Source organism: Chiloscyllium plagiosum, unplaced genomic scaffold (genome assembly GCF_037043375.1).
Source record: "Chiloscyllium plagiosum isolate Xiang-an unplaced genomic scaffold, Cpla_swu_hap1 HiC_scaffold_53X, whole genome shotgun sequence".
NCBI lineage: Eukaryota > Metazoa > Chordata > Chondrichthyes > Orectolobiformes > Hemiscylliidae > Chiloscyllium > Chiloscyllium plagiosum.
In genome coordinates this window covers 2080713-2100288 of record NW_028270191.1, presented here as the reverse complement: position 1 = coordinate 2100288, position 19576 = coordinate 2080713, and the positions used below count along the sequence as shown (strand labels likewise).

Genomic DNA, 19576 nt, shown 5'->3' with positions numbered 1-19576 from the left:
AATCATCTACTTGTCATGGAAGATGCAGTTCTACAATAAATGAACATCTAAAATAAACATTCCTCAATGAGAAATGTGAAAAAGTAGTTATAAAGTTTAAAAAAACGCGTTTGTGTGTATGTACATTACTGTCGACAGGACACCCGATTTACAGCGAGAGGCGGAGAGTTACGAGGGAGGGGTTACCCGTGCCCAGATGAGAACCGACCCCCTCCCCTTTATTATCCAGTTTCCGGGGCCTGGCTCTGCTGCTTGCATATTTAAAAAGGGGGGTGCTAGCAGGCTAAGCAATGTCGTGGAGCGGGTCAAGCTCTTGCAAACCATGTTCAGGATCTGCGTACTGCTGGCTTGCTTCGGGGTGCCCGGGCGGCTGGGGGCACTGGGCGCAATGATCGAGTGTGCCCCGTGCAACAAGCAGGCGCTGTCAGCCTGCCACCCCCCGCGGGGCTGTGAGCTGGTGAAGGAGTCCGGCTGCGGCTGCTGTCTGACATGCGCGCTGGCCGAGGGAGCTGCGTGCGGCGTTTACACCGAGAGCTGTGCGTCTGGTCTCAGATGCGTCCCGCGCAGTGGAGACAAAGCGCCGCTCCAGGCGCTGTTGCAGGGACGGGCGGTCTGTCGCAGCCTCAAGCGGAGGAACCAGGTCCAGCGGGAAGGTGAGTCAGCCGCCACCGCCGGGTAAGTTTCCCCCCCGCCCCCTCCTCCAGGTCTGATTGAATAGCTGCACTCGGGTTTGGTCAGTGCAAATCTGACCGAACTGTTCAAAACCGCAGTCCAAAGATGTGCATGTCTGGTGGATTGGCTGTGGCAAGTGCGGGGGAGAGGAGGAGGGTGGGTTTGGGGAGGATTCCCTCTTCGGAGGGTCGGTGTGGACTCGATGGGACGAATGGCCCCTTTCTGCACTGTAGAGATTCCATGATTCATTGGGCAGCGATCTGATAGAGGGAGGGTACAAGACACTTAAAAGAAGTCTGTGCAGGTATAGTCAGGTTGTGATGTCTTCAGTTTAATGAGGAAAGGCAAGTGGGTGGTACAAGGCAGCGGCAACACTGTGTAAATGTTAAACAGGCGAGGGAGGGACAGGGATTCACTTTCTGACTCCTTTTGGCTCTCCGGTCTCTTGTCAAACCCACTAGCACAGTGGGCACTGGGTCAAGTAACCAAGAATGGTTGGCAGTTTGAAAAGTTTTGAATAGGAAGGAAAATGGCAGAACTGTGACTGGACAGGAGGTCATTTTCAGGTAAGTAAAAACAATGACTGCAGATGCTGGAAACCAGATTCTAGATTAGTGGTGCTGGAAAAGCACAGCAGTTCAAGCAGCATCCGAGGAGCAGGAAAATCGACGTTTCGGGCAAAAGCCCTTCATCAGGAATGGAGGCACGGATTTCAGCCCATGCCTGCTCTGTTTCTCTGTCTCCCGTCTTCTCTTAACTCTGTACATGATTCTTTTCCTTTCCGGATAACCATCTAGTTTCTTTTCTACTGTTTTGATCGAATCTGCCTCCACCAGACTCTCAAGCAGTACGTTCCAGAAATGTTTTTCTTCATAAAAAAGTTAAGAATTGCTGATGCTGTAAATCAGAAAAACTCAGCAGGTCTGCGAAGAGAAATTCGGGGCGCGTTACTCTTCCTCCGAACTGGACCCAGTTTATTTTGTTTATCATAGAATCCCTACAGTGTGGAAACAGGCCACTGATCCACGCAGACCCAGTCCCCTACCATTTTACTGTATACTTCCCATGACTTAGTGCACATAAACTATACACCCTTGAACACTATGGGCAATTAAGCATGGCCAATTCACCCTGACCTGCACAGCTTTGGACTGTGGGGGGAAAAAACCAGAGCACCGGAGGAAACCCATACAGACACAGGGAGAATGTGCAAACTCCACACAGACAGCCGCTACTGGAATTGAACCCCGGGTACCAGTGCTAACCACTGAGTCACCGTGCCGCTTCAGGCGGGAGAGTCCAAACCCCGCAAAAAGTGTTCAACGAGATGTATTAAAACAGTGAGGGTGGAGGGAGTATGCAGTATTCAAAACGTTGCCTGCTTAGACAGTCATTTCAGACTGTTGTCATGTTACTGTCGAAAGGACCCACATGCTTTTGTTTCTTGATGTTTCGTGCCATCACGGCATCCAAATGCACCCCCTCCCCCATCTTTTAGCGTTGCAAAGGGAAATTGCCGCAATTTATTAATCTGTTGAACGTTGGTTCAGGGATAATTTGCGGTCAACGCCATCGGCTGAAACTTTTTCCGCTCTTCACAATAGTGCCACGCCACGGGTTCTTTTGTTTGAAATCCCCAACGAGAAGGCACAGCAACCCCCTACAATGTAGTGAGGCGCTGCCTGCAGCGGTCGCAGCCTGGCTTTTGTACTGCAGTCTCTCCCAGTCGGACTTGAAGCTCCGACCGTGTTAGCTGGCCGTGCAGCTCCGGAACGCTGCAGTACCGGTGAACTTCATTCTGAGCCGACAACATCATCGCGTCACCGGAGGGACGTCCCTTTTTGGTCCTGCGTGAATCTGAACTGGAACACCCTGAGCGAAAGCTCTTCAGGGTGAGCGCAGCCAGCGAAGGAGAGTTTTCTTATACCGACCCAGCGGATGTATCCGGCTCTGATTTCGAAAGGTCTTTTACTGAGTGAGTGACTGGGTAGGCGAGTGAGTGGGGCGTTTGGCCGGGTGAGTGTGCTTGGTTAAGGAGAGGAAGGGAATTGTGTGCTTGGGGGAGATCGCTTGTGCTGCTCGGTTGATTTATCCAGCCCTTCGACCGGGTGTCAGACTAACATTGGCGGGATGCGTAAAGTATCGCACCAAAGTCCCTTGTATCTGGCTCAATCCTCCGTCCTGAGCTCATGGGCAGGGGCGTTCTTGGAGGGTCCCGGGTAACAGCAGTCGGTACCTTGGGACTATGCTTGAACTTTCCGGACAATTTCTGTGGATGCCTGTGCGTCAGGGCTCCTGTAGGGTCAGCTCCAACCACCTGGAGACAGCGATTTACCGAACTTAGGACAGCTGCACTCGTTTTCGGAAATCTTTCGTGAGACGAACCCACTAAGTCCCCTCTCCTGACAAGAACTGAGTCTGCAAAAGAAGTAGCGCCCGATCTCCTGCAGTTAAGTGGCGGTCATTCCACAGAACGGATCAAACAGAAATGATTGTGCTTTTATAACTGCAGGGACATGTTCGCATGACTTGGGATTCCGAACCAAATCTAATATTGGCTAAATCAGCAGAAGCTCATTTGAAAGAGGAGGGTTTTATTTTCTACCCTGAACCCAATTCAGGGCTCCGACATAACCATGATGGGGAAGTGCCGGTGTTGGACAGGGCTGGACAAAGTCCCAAGTCACACAACACCCAGGTTATAGCCCAACAGGTTTATTTGAAATCCCAAGCTTTTGGAGCGCTGCTCCTTGCACAACTGAAGTGAGGATATCACTTGATTATGTTGGACAAAAGTCACAAGCTTTCAGAGTGCTGCTCCTTCACCCACAGAAGGAGCAGTGCTTAAGCTTGTGATTTCAATCAAACCTGTCGGACTATAACCTGGTGTTGTCTTCTGACTTGGTCCACCATAACCAAGGTATATTCTCAGAGCCATGAGTAACCTGGAGCTTGCTCTAGTGATGTGCTTGGTTCCTTGTGTGCCCTGGAATGCTGGATATTGATGTGGGCTGTGTGAGGCAATGGTGCGAACTCGAATTTTGTTGCATTGACTGAGAGTGATTCCAGCACCATCTCCTGACCTGGTTTGTTCCTCTTCCTGCAGGAAAACTCCTAGATGGTGGAGAGAAGTATTCCTTAGCAAAGAAAGAGCACAGTGGCAAAAACCATGGAATGCAGCTAGCAAATCCTAGTCAGCATTTGACACCAAAACCTCAACAAGGAAATCACCATTCACCAAAGGGAACCGTGCACACAATAGTGAACCCTTCCAAAGTTCCATCTGTCACCACCCCTGTGGCAGACTCTGAATATGTAAGTGCCAGACTTGACAGGGGGAGCAGATTGTATGTCAACAAATTCAAAGTACATTGAATTCGTGCCCAGGAGAGCTTCAAGTTAGAACAGTTTGGTTAGCAGATTTATGCTGTCAAAGGCTGCTTGAGTGTCCTGAGATTCATCGAGGCAGTTGTACATTCATTCTGATGATCGCAGCTAACAAGGTTAGACAATTGTGAATTGGGGAAAAAAAAGCTCGATACAAGTCAATGCTTGGCTGATAATCAGATCAAACACCACAGTTTAATAATTCCAAGAAAGACATTTTGCATTGTTTAATTGCCTTTCACTACATCAGACTGTCCCAAAATACTGAGCATTAGCTAATGCTAAGCCCTTACTTCCATTATGGTCCTGAAAACCATGACTAAGTCAAACCTGAATTCCCACAGGAATCTATGTTAGATCCAAATCTAGATTCCTTTGGACACTTCCAGTTCAGAAAACCAAGTTATGAATTCAAATTAGATAACAACTGACTAGTCTCAATTTCTTCTGAGGCTGTCGCTCACTAGCGAGGATGACTTGCTTTCACTTCTGAGATGGTTGGCTGAGCTAAATGTACAGTCTCCAGTAGGTGCTGCTTGGAGGATCAGGTGGTTGAGTTGCTTGGAATTTTTTTTGCCCCCTCAGCCACGTTGAGCTCTCTAGCTCGGACACACTCCAAACCTAATCAGTTTGAGATTCAGCTTCCTGAAGGGTAAATACCAAATGTTGTATTTTCCAATCAAACACACTCTGAGCGAAGGCAAGTAATTTTCCCTGTGTGACTCCTACCCATGTCACCTGATGTAAAGCACCACAAACAGTTACAACGTTTACATCGCTGTGCACAGTTGAGTAGGGCTGTTTCTAGATTCACAAAAATGAACATCCCAGGCATCAGCTTCTTCCTTGCAAAACAAAACTCTCTTGATTTGGATATTCTTCATTAAGAACTTTACTTCAGAGCTTTTTCAGAAAAAAAACAATCCTGGTTCTCAAGTGCGACAGAGAGCCTGCAGTCCCATCTGCTTTGGAATCGATCAGGTCATGGCATCCAGTATCACATCAACACTAAATTATGGGAAACAATGTGCAATGATACCAAGGCTACATACAATGACCTGAAATGCTGCACAATAGCGCAAAACAATGTTGCATTGAAATTGAAAGCGCAAATCAGAATACTGGCTCTAAAAATTGTGTGACTTTCAAGCAAAACCATTTAAAGTTGGGCAACTTCAAAACAAACTTGCTGTAAGTACTTAATTGATGCATAGTAATGGCAGAAAAAATGACAGCCAATGTAGCAAATTAACATTGTACATGTGTAACAGGCCTATATCATGTGTGTCTCCGTCTTGCTCCTGTACATGCACAGAACACTGGGTAAAAAGGATGACTTAGTCCCACGTAGGACACTCCCTATATAGCCTGTTTGTCTGTCAGCTCCTGTACATGTAAGGTACACTAGATTAAAAAGGAATGATTTACTCCCAAAAAGCCTGTCATCATCTGTACATATACAGATCACTGGGCAGGTAAAAGGAAATGATTCACCATAGCAGCCATCCAAACTCAATTATGTGATCATCACCGTTACTCAGGTAACTGACTGACTGGGACTGTTCCTTGCAGTTGGGAGGTGCTATAGACGAGCGATCTGAAATAGGGGAAAGTTTCTCTTTTTTTTTGTTGGATTAATTCTCCAGCATTGGAGTAACTCTAGTGAGATTAATCAGAATCGTTACTGTGGAGTATATGCCATTCCAATGAAGCAATTCTGATTGCAGAATCTGTGGGTGATGGTGACCTGGTGTTGTAAGAGACAGATCTACCCTTTGTGGCTCCCTAAACAATGCTGATGATACAGAGAGAGAGAAGAATGGAAATAGGATAATCATGGCCAGTGGAAGTTAGGTACAATGGAAAGCCCAGTGCTTTGAATAAGTGCACATTGGCATGTTAAATAACATTTCCTCTCCTACCCTTCTGCTGATCTACTGACAAGTTCCATTAAAGTCTCTTAATGTGCAAAAAATCTTGTTGAGGTGGTTCCAATAGAGTGCGAAGGGCCTGAAGTGATTCTGTTTCTGGGTAATTGCTTCCTCAGAGGCTGCTCGTAATGCCAAGGAGTCTGGGTCAAGCATATTAAGATGATAGGATGAGTTTGAGTCTCCAGAGAAGTAGTAAATCTGCACCAACTCTCTGCAGCTAACCAGGCAATGGCCTTCAGTCAAGAAGTAGGTTTAGGGGGAACCTTGCCTGATTTTTATTTTTGACTGGAACAGATAATTTTGAAGTCTATAGTCGGGTAAGAACATTTTAAATAAGTAGAGGAAAAACTTGAAGAGCATTTTACTCTTATTTGGAACAGAATGTTCACAAAAGCTGTTCACAATGTAGTTAGGTAGTAAAACAGGTAAGGCCTCAGTGGACTAAAGACTGAATTGGAGAGGATTCAGTGGGAGAGTTGGTACAGGAGGGTTAGAGTTTGGTGAACAAATGAGTTTCTTCGCATATACAACTTTGGAGTGGTGGCTCAGTACTGCTGCCTCCCAGCATGAGGGGCCTGGGTTTAATTCCAGCCTCAGGCGACTGGCTGTGTGAAGTTTCCTCTGGGCACTTTGGTTTCTTCCCACAGTCCAAAGATATGCAGGTCAGGTTTATTGGCTAGGCTAAATTGCCCCACAGTGTCTAGGGATGTGCAGGCTTATTGGATTAGTCATTGAGAAATGCAAGGTTATTTGGATAGGGTGAGGGATGTTCTTCAGAGGAGTTTTGGGAACTTGATGGGCTGAATGACCTGCTTCCACGCTGTAGGGGTTCGATGATTCTAACTAGTTGCTTGTCTGTGCTTAGGGCCCATGTCGCAGGGAGATGGAATCAATTCTCCAGGACCTGAAACCAGAGTTTTTCCGTAGCCCAGAGGACATTTACATCCCAAACTGTGATAAGCAAGGGTTCTACCGGAGCAAGCAGGTAAGTCGTAACAAATATCTCAACTGATTTGTTAACCTTATACTGCAATTGTTAAGTGATACTGTGTTATTTGTCAAGCATATTAAGATGATAGGGTGAGCTTGAGTCTCCAGAGAAGTAGTAAATCTGCACCAACTCTCTACAGCTAACCAGGCAATGGCTTCCAAGCCAATAGTAAAGTCTGAGGCAGAGTGGTGTAAAATGGGTGAGAGTAAGACAACAGATCTTGGATTTGACTATGCGGCATTGATTTCCCCCTCCACCCCTCCCCCCAGTAAAACTCATGAAGGATGGGATTTCCCACCAGTCGCATGGCTGGCAACAACACCTGCAGTGGTGACCTTGGGGCCAGGCTGGTGTGAGGGCAGGTAGTGTCCACTTTGGTGAAATCAGGGAAGTATTATTGAGGGCATCGCATGCAGGATCCCTACCCTTGTCCAACTCCAGCTAGAGCTGCTGGCCTTCCTATGTGGTATGAGCCTGCTCTTGTGATGGGTAGGATAGCAGTGGCCCAGGATGGAGCAATTAAATGGCCATTGAGTGCCCACTTACGGGTGTCAATTAGGCTAAGGATGTGTGAGCTGCCTAACAGCTTGTTTCAATTGTGGTGGGGAACATCGGAAGTTGGGTGGATGATGGGTAATAGCATCCAGTGGATTTTAGGTATTCTTGCCTCCTGTAGTGGGGTAGTATATAATCCATATCCAGTCCCAGATTTCTGAACAGTTTGATTTCCTGAATGGGCTATTTATTTTTTCCCCCCTCCCATGTTGTTGGGCTCTGAGGGCAATTGTCATCCTTCCCCCTCCCCCCACCAACCTTGTGTAACCAATTAACTTCTCCTTTTAACCTACTGCGAATCCTCTTGCAGGGATGCCTTCCTTGAAGAAGCTCTCTTCCACTTTCTCCTAACCAATTAACTCCTCAATGACCAAAGTTAGGATTGGCTAGTCAGTTTGGCCCTATGTTAGCCAGGGAGCTATGTGTAACTGAAAATGCAGAGGCCTGGATTCCCTATACTCAATTTTTATGTGAAGGCAAAACTCATTAAAATAAAATCCTGGTGCTGTTGTCAATGGCTACGGCCGCCAACATGGAGTCCAGTCCTGGCTTGTGGGCTGAAGTCTGTATGGTGACCACAGGATATAGTGAGTGTCAACATCTCAGTCCCCTGAGGTAAGGAAGGGCGGTAAACTGGGCCAGTTCTTAGAGTGGCATGGTGGCTCAGTACTGCTGCCTCACAGTGCTGACCTGGGTTAAATTCCACCCTCGGCAATTGTGGAATTTGCATATTCTACCCGTTTTCTCCCATAGTCCAAAGATGTGTGGGTTAGGTGGATTGGCCATGCTAAATTGCCCTTGGTGGTCAGAAATGTGCAGGTTGGGTGGATTAGCCATAGGTCACTGGTAGGGGTAGGGGGTTGGGTCTGGGTTGGATGTTCTTCGAAGGGTTGATGTGAACTTGATGAGCCAAATGGCCTGCTCCCACATTGTAGGGATTCTACAATGACTTCTGCTCTTGCACAGTTCTGTTATGTAGCTGTTGTATTCTTTTAAAAAAATCTAACTTGTCTTTTAGATGTGAACTCATTTTTAAGTGTCTCAGTTGGTCACATTCTCTCGGCACCTGAGCCAGAAGGTCAAGGCATACTTCAGGGACTTGAGCTCATCATCCATGACAATCAATCGCAGTACCAAGCGAGGGCTGTTGGAACATAAGTATTCTTAGACACATACTATCTCGGGAAGATAGCCAGAACGGCAAAGGAAAAGTAAATGTGGGCCTAGTGAGAAAGGATCTATTATCAGAAAATCACGAAGTTGAATCCTTCTGAGTGGAAACTAGGAATAATGTGTCAGCAAATACTGATGAAGGTAGTGTATAGACCCTCAAAATAGTTAAAACACTAAATCATAATTGAATGGAGCATATAAAAATAAGCAATGTAGTAATTGTAAGGGACTTCAATCTTCATTTGGACCGGATGGATCAAAGTGGTGAGAGTAGCTCAGATAATGAGCTTGTGACTTGTTGGTTTCCTGGAACAACGTGGTGGAACCAATTAGGGATAAACCTATTTTGTTTTTTTATGTTGTGTAATGAGGCATGGCTCATTACTAATCTGCTGAAAGCGATCAAAGAAGGCTGAGGTTAGAAACAGGAGAGGAGACATCACACAGCTTGAGATTTTTTATAGGCCTCCGCAGAGTTCCAGGGAGGTGGAAGAGAGGATTAGCAAAATTATTCTGGGTAGGAGTGAAAGGAACCGGGTGGTCGTTATGGGGGACTTTAACTTCCCCAACATTGATTGGAAATGCTGTAACTCTAGTATGTCGGATGGGTCAGTTTTTGTCCAATGTGTACAGGAGGGTTTCCTGATACAATATGTTGAAGGGCCGACAAGAGGGGAGGCCACACTGGGTTTGGTGCTTGGTAATGAACCAGGCCAGGTGTTTGATTTATAGGTGAGCACTTTGGAGAGAGTGACCATAATTCAGCTACGTTTAGTTTAGCAATGGAAAGGGATCGGTACATGCCACAGGTCAAGAGTTATCGATTGGGCAAGGGCAATTATAATGCGATTAGGCAAGAATTAGGATGCATAGAATGGGGTAGCAAAATGCAGGGGAAGCAGACAATGTGGAGCTGGATTAAGGAACAGATATTGAGGTGTCCTTGATAGGTATGTCCCTGTCAGGCAGGGAGTAAGTGATAAGGTAAGGGAACTATGGTTTACTACAGAAATTTCAACGCTTGTTAAGAAGAAGGAGGCTTATGTGTTGATGAGGCGATGGAGCATTACAGATCAGCTAGGAAGGATTTAGAGAGAGTTAAGAAGAGCAAAGAGAAGACACGAGCAGTCTTTAGCAAATAGACCATAAGACATAGGAGTGGAAGTAAGGCCATTCGGCCCATCGAGTCCACTCCGCCATTCAATCATGGCTGATGGGCATTTCAGCTCCACTTACCAGCGTTCTCCCCGTAGCCCTTAATTCCTCGAGACAACAAGAATCTATCAATCTCGGCCTTGAAGACATTTAGCGTCCCGGCTTCCACTGCACTCCGTGGCAATGAATTCCACAGGCCCACCACTCTCTGGCTGAAGAAATGTCTCCGCATTTCTGTTCTGAAATGACCCCCTCTAATTCTAAGGCTGTGTCCACGGGTCCTAGTCTCCTCGTTTAACTGAAACAATTTCCTAGCATCCACCTTTTCCAAGCCATGTATTATTTTGTACGTCTCTATTAAGTCTCCCCTTAATCTTCTAAACTCCAACGAATACAATCCCAGTATCCTCAGCCGTTCCTCATATGTTAGACCTGTCATTCCAGGGATCATCCGTGTGAATCTCCGCTGGACACGTTCCAGTGCCAGTATGTCCTTCCTGAGGTGTGGGGACCAAAACTGGACACAGTACTCCAAATGGGGCCTAACCAGAGCTTTATAAAGTCTTAGTAGTACATCTCTGCTTTTATATTCCAACCCTCTTGAGATAAGAGACAACATTGCATTCGCTTTCTTAATCACGGACTCAACCTGCCTGTTTACCTTTAGAGAATCCTCGCCTAGCACTCCCAGATCCCTTTGTGCTTTGGCTTTATTAATTTTCTCACCATTTAGAAAGTAGTCTATGCTTTTATTCTTTTTGCCAAAGTGCAAGACCTCGCACTTGCTCACGTTAAATTCCATCAGCCATTTCCTGGACCACTCTCCCAACCTGTCGAGATCCTTCTGTAGCCTCCCCACTTCCTCAGTACTACCTGCCTGTCCACCTAACTTCGTATCATCGGCAAACTTCACTAGAATGCCCCCGGTTCCCTCATCCAAATCATTAATATATAATGCGAACAGCTGTGGCCCCAGCACCGAACCCTGCGGGACACCGCTCGTCACCGGCTGCCATTCTGAAAAAGAACCTTTTATCCCAACTCTCTACCTTCTGTTAGACAGCCAATCCTCAATCCATCCCAGCAGCTCACCTCGAACACCATGGGCCCTCACCTTGCTCAGCAGCCTCCCGTGTGGCACCTTATCAAAGGCCTTTTGAAAGTCTAGATAGACCACATCCACTGGGTTTCCCTGGTCTAACCTACTTGTTACCTCTTCAAAAAATTCCAACAGGTTTGTCAGGCATGACCTCCCTTTACTAAATCCATGTTGACTTGTTCTAATCAGGCTCTGCTCTTCCAAGAATTTAGAAACCTCATCCTTAATGATGGATTCTAGAATTTTACCAACAACCGAGGTTAAGCTGATTGGCCTATAATTTTCCATCTTTTGCCTTGATCCTTTCTTGAACAAGGGGGTTACAACAGCCATCTTCCAATCATCCGGGACCTTTCCTGACTCCAGTGACTCTTGAAAGATCTCAACCAATGCCTCTGTTATTTCCTCAGCCACCTCTCTCAGAACTCTAGGGTGTATCCCATCGGGGCCAGGAGATTTATCAATTTTAAGACTTTTTAACTTTTCTAGCACTATCTCTTTCGTAATGGCAACCATACTCAACTCAGCCCCGTGACACCCTTTAATTTTTGGGATATTACTCATGTCTTCCACTGTGAAGACTGACGCAAAGTACTTGTTAAGTTCTCCTGCTATTTCCTTATCTCCCATCACTAGGCTTCCTGCATCAGTTTGAAGTGGCCCAATGTCTACTTTTGCCTGTCGTTTGTTTCTTATGTACTGAAAGAAACTTTTACTATTATTTCTAATATTACTGGCTAGCCTACCTTCATATTTGATCCTCTCCTTTCTTATTACACTCTTTGTTATCCTCTGTTTGCTTTTGTATCCTTCCCAATCTTCTGATTTCCCACTGTTCTTAGCCACTTTATAGGATCTCTCTTTTTCTTTAATACATTTCCTGACTTCCTTTGTCAGCCAAGGTTGTCTAATCCCTCCCCGGTTAATCTTTCTTTTCTTGGGAATGAACCTCTGTACAGTGTCCTCAATTATACCTACAAACTCCTGCCATTTTTGCTCTACTGTCTTCCCGGTTAGCCTCTGCTTCCAGTCTATTTTAGTCAGCTCCTCTCTCATGCCCTCATAATTACCTTTATTCAACTGTAACACCATTACATCCGATTTTGCCTTCTCCCTTTCAAACTCCAGACTGAACTCTATCATATTATGGTCGCTACTTCCTAAGGGTTCCCTTACTTTAAGATCTTTTATAGAGTCTGGTTCATTGCAAAGCACTAGGTCCAGAATAGCCTGCTCTCTTGTGGGCTCCATGACAAGCTGTTCCAAAAAGCCATCCTGTCAGCATTCCATGAATTCCCTTTCTTTAGATCCACTAACAACATTATTTACCCAGTCCACCTGCATATTGAAGTCTCCCATGATCAATGTAACCTTGCCTTTCTGACATGCCTTCTCTATTTCCCGGTACATGTTGCGTCCCTGGTCCTGACCACTGTTAGGAGGTCTATACACAACTCCAATTATGTTTTTTTTGCCTTTGTGGTTCCTCAATTCCACCCACACAGACTCCACATCATCCGACGCTATGTCATTCAATACCATAGATTTAATTTTGTTCTTAACTAACAAGGCAACCCCACCCCCTCTGCCCACCTTTCTGTCTTTTCGATAAGTTGAAAAACCATGGAGGTTTAACTGCCAGTCCTGACCCCCCTGTAACCAAGTCTCTGTGATGCCTACTACATCATAATCATTCACTATTATCTGTGCCATTAGTTCATCGGCTTTGTTATGTATGCTACGAGCATTCAGGTAAAGTGCCTTAATGCTAACTTCCTTATCATTAGAGATGTTGGAAGTCATATGTCCTAAGTTATCCTTGCTTTTTACTGCATTCTCAGTCTGCCTCAATTTTAAATCCGCCTGGAAACATGCTATCCTGCTGCTTATCTTGCCATTTACCTCCATACTCCCTGTCGCTTTCACTTTCCCTTCCCCCCCAACTCAGAAGTTTAAAGTCCTACTGACCACCCTATTTATCCTCTTCGCTAGAACATTGGTACCTGATCGGTTCAGGTGGAGACCGTCCCAACGGTACAGATCCCCCCGGTTCCAAAACTGATGCCAATGCCCCATGAAGTGGAATCCCTCTTTCCCACACCAATCCCTTAGCCACATGTTTACTTGCCTAATTTTCTTGTCCCTATGCCAATTGGCACGTGGCTCGGGCAGTAATCCGGAGATTATGACCCTTGAGGACCTGTGCTTCAATTTCCTTCCTAGTGCTTCATAATGCCCAAACAGGTCCTCCACCTTAGTCTTGCCTATGTTGTTGGTACCAACGTGGACCACAACAACTGAATCCTCCCCCTCCCGCTCCAATATCCTTTCAAGACGGTCGGAGATGTCTCGCACCCTGGCACCGGGCAGGCAACACACCATACGAGACTCCCGATCCGGCTTGCAAAGGATACTATCTGTCCCCCTAATTATAGAATCCCCTATAACCACTACTTGTCTATTAGCTCCCCCCTCTTGAATGGCCTTCTGCACCATGGTGCCTTGGTCAGTTGGCTCATCCTGTCCTGAGCCCTTTTCCTCATCCGAACAGGGAGCAAGAATCTCGTATCTGTTGGACAAGGTCAAGGGCTGAGGCTCCTCCACTCCTGAACTCCGGTTTCCCCTACCTGCCTCACTTACAGTCACACTCTTTTGTGCCTGATCACTAGCTGAATGTGAATTACTTAACCTCCCAGGTGTGACTGCCTCCTGAAACAAAGCATCCAGGTAACTCTCCCCCTCTCGGATGTGCCGCAGTGTTTGAAGCTCAGATTCCAGATCATCAACTCTGATCCGGAGTTCTTCCAGCAACCAACACTTGCTGCAGATGTGGTCACTGCCGTTCACAATGGGATCAGCCAGCTCCCACATCATACAGCAACAACACATCACCTGCCCAGCCATCTCTGCTTAGTTAGTTAATTAGTTACTTTGTACAAGTATGAATTAGAATAAAGGAGAACCCTAAAGCTTTCTATAGGTATGTGAGGAATAAAAGAATAACTGACTAGGGAAAGAATAGGGCGAGTCAAAGACAGAAATGGGAAGTTGAGTGTGGACCCTGTAGAGATCGGAGAGGTGCTAAACAAACATTTCTCATCGATCTTTCACTCGGGAAAAGGAGAATATTGTAGAGGAGAGTAATGAGATATTAGACTAGAAAGGATCGAGGTTAGTTATGCACAGGTGTTATCAATTCTAGAAGGGGTGAAAATAGACAAGTCCCCTGGGCCGGATGGGATTTATCAGAGGATTCTCTGGGAAGCTAGGGAGGAGATAGCAGAGCCTTTGGCTTTGATTATTTGAGTCACCATTTTAGTACAGGTTTAGTACCAGAGGACTGGAGGATTGCAAATGTGCCCTTGTTAAAGAAGGGCAGTAGAGATGGCCCAGGTAATTATAGACCAGTGAGCCTTACTTCTGTTGTAGGAAAGATTTTGGAAAGGATTATAAGATTTATAATCATCTAGCAAGCAACGATTTGATTTCAGAGAGTCAACATGGTTTCGTCAAGGGCAGGTCGTGTCTCACAAACCTCATTGAGATTTTTGAGAAGGTGACCAAGCATGTAGATGAGGGTAGGGCAGTTGATGTGGTATACATGGACTTCAGTAAAGCTTTTGATAAGGTTCCACATGGTAGGCTGTTGGAGAAAATGCAGAGGCATGGGATTGAGGGTGATTTAGCAGTTTGGATTAGAAACTGGCTTTCTGGAAGAAGGCAGCGAGTGATGGTTGATGGAAAATATTCAGCCTGGAGTCCGGTTACTAGTGGTGTGCCACAAGGATCTGTTTTGGGACCACTGCTGTTTGTCATTTTTATAAATGACTTAGACGCAGGCATAGGTGGATGGATTAGTAAATTTGCGGGCGACACTAAAGTCGGTGGAGTAGTGGACAATTTGGGAGAATGTTACAGGTTGCAGGGGGACTTGGATAAACTGCAGAATTGGGCTGAGAGGTGGCAAATGGAGTTCAATGCAGTTAAATGTGAGGCGATGCACTTTGGGAAGAATAACAGGAAGGCAGAGTACTGGGTCAATGGAAAGATTCTTGGTAGTGTGGATGTGCAGAGGGATCTTGGAGTCCATGTACATAGATCCCTGAAAGTTGCCACCCAGGTGGATAGTGCTGTTAAGAAGGCATACACTGTGTTAGGTTTCATTGGTAGAGGGATTGAGTTCCAGAGCCGCAATGTCATGCTGCAACTATACAAAATGCTGGTGCGGCCACACTTGGACTATTGTGTACAGTTCTGGTCACCATATTTTGGGAATGATGTGGAAGCATTGGAAAAGGTGCAGAGGAGATTTACCAGGATGTTGCCTGGTCTGGAGGGAAGGTCTTATGAGGAAAGGCTGAGAGACTTGGGTCTGTTCTCATTGGAAAGAAGGCGGCTAAGGGGGGTTTGATAGAGACATACAAGATGTTCAGAGGATTAGATAGGGTAGACAGTGAAAGTCTTTTTCCTAGGATGATGATGTCAGCTTGTACGAGGGGGCATAACCACAAATTGAGGAGTGATAGATTTAAGACAGATGTCAGAGGCAGGTTCTTTCCACACAGAGTGGTAAGAGCATGGAACGCCCTACCTGCTAATGTAGTTAACACATCCACATTAGGGAGATTTAAACAATCCTTAGATAAGTACATGGATGATGATGGGATAGTGTAGGAGGACGAGCTGAGAACAATTCACAGGTCGGCGTGACATTGAGGGCCGAAGGGCCTGTTCTGCGCTGTATTGTTCTATGTTCTAAGAATTTAATTCCTATGTATTTGCCTTTTTTTAATTTTGAGAGGGATACTGCCTAAGCTTGGTTGGATAATTAGACTAAAAGGCATGGTGGAAAATAAACAGTGGGAAACATCTTTTAAAAAGGTGTTTGACAAAATATGTTCCATTTTGAAAAAAACCAAGGAGGATCCATCCATGGTTTACTCAGGACGTTAAACATATTATTGGATTAAAATAAGTGTAAAACTTTGCAAGGAATAGTTATATTGTTACAAGTTGATAGGGAGTGTTTTCAAAACCAGCAAATGTTGATAATAAGGAAAAATTAGTACACAAGAATTTAGCCCAGGGACAAAAATAGATTGTAAGAGTTTTTAGAAGTGTATAAAAAGGAGAATATCTAAAGTAAGCAATCACCTCTTTAGAAGAAAAGACTCGATAAATTATCAGGGAGAATGAGGAAGTGGCGGAGCTACAGAACAAATTTTTTTGTCTGTCTTGGAAGACATAACAGAGTTTGTTAGATTCTGGAATGGTCCCAGTTGATTGGAAATTAGCAAATATTTCAAGAAAATAGGAAAGAGCATCAATGGGCAGCTACAGCCAGTTCATCTGCTAGCAGTCAACAGGAAATTACTCATAAAACCATATGAAATGCTTCTAATCATAGTATAAAAGGAAAATTTGTTTGATAAATTTAATTAGAGGTTTTTCTGGATGTAACTAGTAGGGTGTGATCAGTAGATGTGTATATAGAGAATTCCAAAAGCCCCTCAATAAGCTGCCCCTCAAGGACTGCTCTAGTTGGGGGTGACATATTATCATGGATCGAGAATTTGGTTAAGGGACAGGAAGCAAACTCTAAGGCTAAATGGGGTATTTTCAAGTTGGCAGGCTATGACTAGTGGAGTGCTGCAAAGATCAGTGCTGGGGCCTTAGCTGCTCATGAAGAGGCAGAGAGTAATATATCTAAGCTTGATGTTACAAAACTCGATGGAAATATAAACTTCAAGGCAAATACAGAGGCTGCAAAGAGTTATGGGTAGGTTAAGAGAGTCGTGGTAATCCCTGGTTGTCCTGCGATAAGAGGCTACGTAAATTGAATCTAACGTTCTGTGGAGTTTAGAAGAATGGGATGTGATCTCATTGAAACATGCAAACTTCGGATGGAGTTTGACAGCGTAGTACTGTGAAAAGTTGTTTCTTTGATCTGGGAAATTTAGAACATGGGATAAGGAGCTGATCATTCTAAGATGAGGCAAAATATCTTCAATCAAAGGATAGGGAATTGTTGAAATTCCTTGAGTTGAGTGCTCCATTATTGAACATCTTTTAAGGCCAAAAGAGACATTTGGTCTCTTGCAATTGGCAGGACAGAATGTGTAGAGAAAGTGGAGTTGAAGCCTAAGATCAGCCATAATTGGGCTGAAAGGTGGAGCAGGCTCAAGGGCTGACTGGTCTACATCCTGGTCATCAGTCTTGGACAGTGTTTGATGTCAACCAGAATCAGAGTGTTATCATTGCTCTCTGTAGGAGCTTGTGTAAAGTCCCTCCAGGTTTCCTGCATTAAGCAACATGATACTTCAAAAGTGTGTACTTAATTGTCTGCAAACTTCACTAGAACATCTCCAAGAATGTTTTGTTTGTTTGTTTCTCTCCTTCCACTAAAGCCAGATGTTTCAATGTTTCATAGTGCAAGCCGTCAAGAGGCAGAAAACGGGGTCACTGCTGGTGTGTGGATAAGTATGGGCACTCGCTTCCTGGGCTACTGAGTAGGAAAAGGCCAGTGTCCTGTGTGCAAAGCTCATCTTCTGAAGAGGTTGGATCTTAAGCTGCGCACTCTCCTGAGAGCAGCGTTGCCTGAAGTTTCTAAAGAGAAGATTCAACTAGAAAGAATAACTCTCCAATCAGCCTTACTCTACCTGTAGATCACCTCCTAGAATGAGCCAACAGGCTTTCCTGGAACTGTACCTCCTGGAAGTAGTGTAGTTTAAAGGTTACAAAATATGTCACAACTGCAATGAACAGCTTCTGAAATTCCACTTTAATTCTGATTCCTACTTGTTTTGAACCTGGGATAAACTCTTTTTCCAAGATGCCCAGTGTCCAGTGCCTGACATTATCAGAACTCGCTAGCATGGTTTCCATGCCCCATAGTTTGACTCATTTTCCAGCACCAACCTTGATTCTGAGGTTTAAGTCCTGCTGGTGAAAATGTTTCTGGTAGAACCAGGTTGTGCCTGGTACTGCTGAACTATGGCATTCAGAAAATGCTGGCTAACCCTCCCTGGTCACTCAGTGGGTGAAAACACCAGCTGTCTTAGTCCTGAGCCAGACAGACCTGGCAGATAACAGCTCCTGTACCTGACCATTGCTATATTGCTTGCTATGATCCCTTCAGGAAAGTGTGTTTGTAGTTGTTGAGCTGTGATTCTCTCTCTCTCTCTCTCTCAATTGCAGGGCTTCCTCGGTCCCCTCACACTCTGGCTAGTTGTCTGAGATGTTGACAGTGGGGCCAGACCCCAGAATGAATCCTCCTCCCTCCCCCCCCCCCCCCCCCCCCACCTCAGGAGAGCAGCAGATACAAACTTCATGAGTACAGAGAGTGTAGCAGTTATATTACTGAAGCTGTAATCCAGACTCTGATTAATTCAGCTAAAAACCTGTTCTCTTGCTGACTCAGAAGATTGGAGTGGCCACACATTTACCCCATAGATTCCACTGAAGCATTTCTGCATCCCTGGAGTGTTTAATGTGTCTCCTTCATATACTTTGAGTAGAAGTTTTCAAGTAAGGTATTAAACTTCTTGCTTAATATAAACTTTTGAAAAAATGCTGGGTGAAGTTGGAGACTGCATACTGGCAAACAGAAACTTCTATTTTGTTTTGTCATATCTCATAATTGACATGCAGAATAATTGGCATTGACCGCTTTAGAAATGGCTGTTCATTGAAGTTTGATTTTCTTTCTTGACATATTTAGTTTTGTGCAGAAATGTTTTTGAATGGATCAGATGTCTTTGTCCTGCTCTTCCTCTTCAAACAATTTCAAAATATTACTTTTAATATTCTGCCTAAAAGTTCCCTGTTGCCTGTCAGGATGTCTCTTGGGTGTGTACTGTCCTTGGGATCTGAGTTAGTGTGGGCATACAACCCAAACAGTTTTACATCACTTTACAGGACTTGATAAGCACTATGTATTTTTTTTATGCATCTATATATTTAAATTCCATGAAAATAAATAGTGAAATATACTTTAGAATGTAGAGTGTCTAAAAATCAATAAATACTTCTTTATGGTAAATTTGTGGTGTTGCTTTAACATTTTGGGATTTATCCTTGCACTGTTTTATTTAATAAAATCACATCTTTTAACATTTTTAATCTTTTCTGATTCTTAATCATTTTTGTGATAGTTGGTGAAGGATTGGTATGGACAACACTCAATAAAATAGTAATGTTAACCAATCCATCTGATTGTGACTTTTCCAAAGAAAGGATTGCCTGAGAAACACTGACCATACTTTCAGCACAGGAGGGGAGGAAACTGGGAGGATACTTGGTCCTAATTGGCAAGTAGCTGCTGCTTCTCACATGCACCTTATGGAATGATACCATACAGAATGAAGCCATTCAGTCCGTTATAGATGTCCTGGCTCTTTGAAAGTAGTCCTACTCTCACCTGCTCTTGGCATACAGTCAGTCCTGAGTTCTTTCCATTCACATACTTATCCTATCCATTCCTCCTTTTGAAAGTTACAATTGAAACTGCTTCCATCATCTTTCAGGCAATTCATTGCAGATCGCTCCGCGTGAGAACATCTCCCTTATTTTATTTTTGTTAATGATCTAAACTCAGTCTCCTCTGGTTAGATA

General features: G+C 44.7%; 1 protein-coding gene across 1 annotated transcript; it reads left to right on the top strand.

Annotated features, from left to right (window-relative positions):
* The first annotated feature begins 287 nt into the window (after nucleotides 1-287).
* On the top strand, nucleotides 288-19080 carry LOC122543402 (insulin-like growth factor-binding protein 5). The gene is made up of 4 exons (XM_043682105.2): nucleotides 288-653; nucleotides 3779-3987; nucleotides 6856-6975; nucleotides 17394-19080. The coding sequence occupies exons 1-4, from the start codon at nucleotides 323-325 to the stop codon at nucleotides 17529-17531; spliced, it is 798 nt and encodes a 265-aa protein (XP_043538040.2). The 5' UTR covers nucleotides 288-322; the 3' UTR covers nucleotides 17532-19080.
* The last annotated feature ends 496 nt before the right edge of the window (nucleotides 19081-19576 follow it).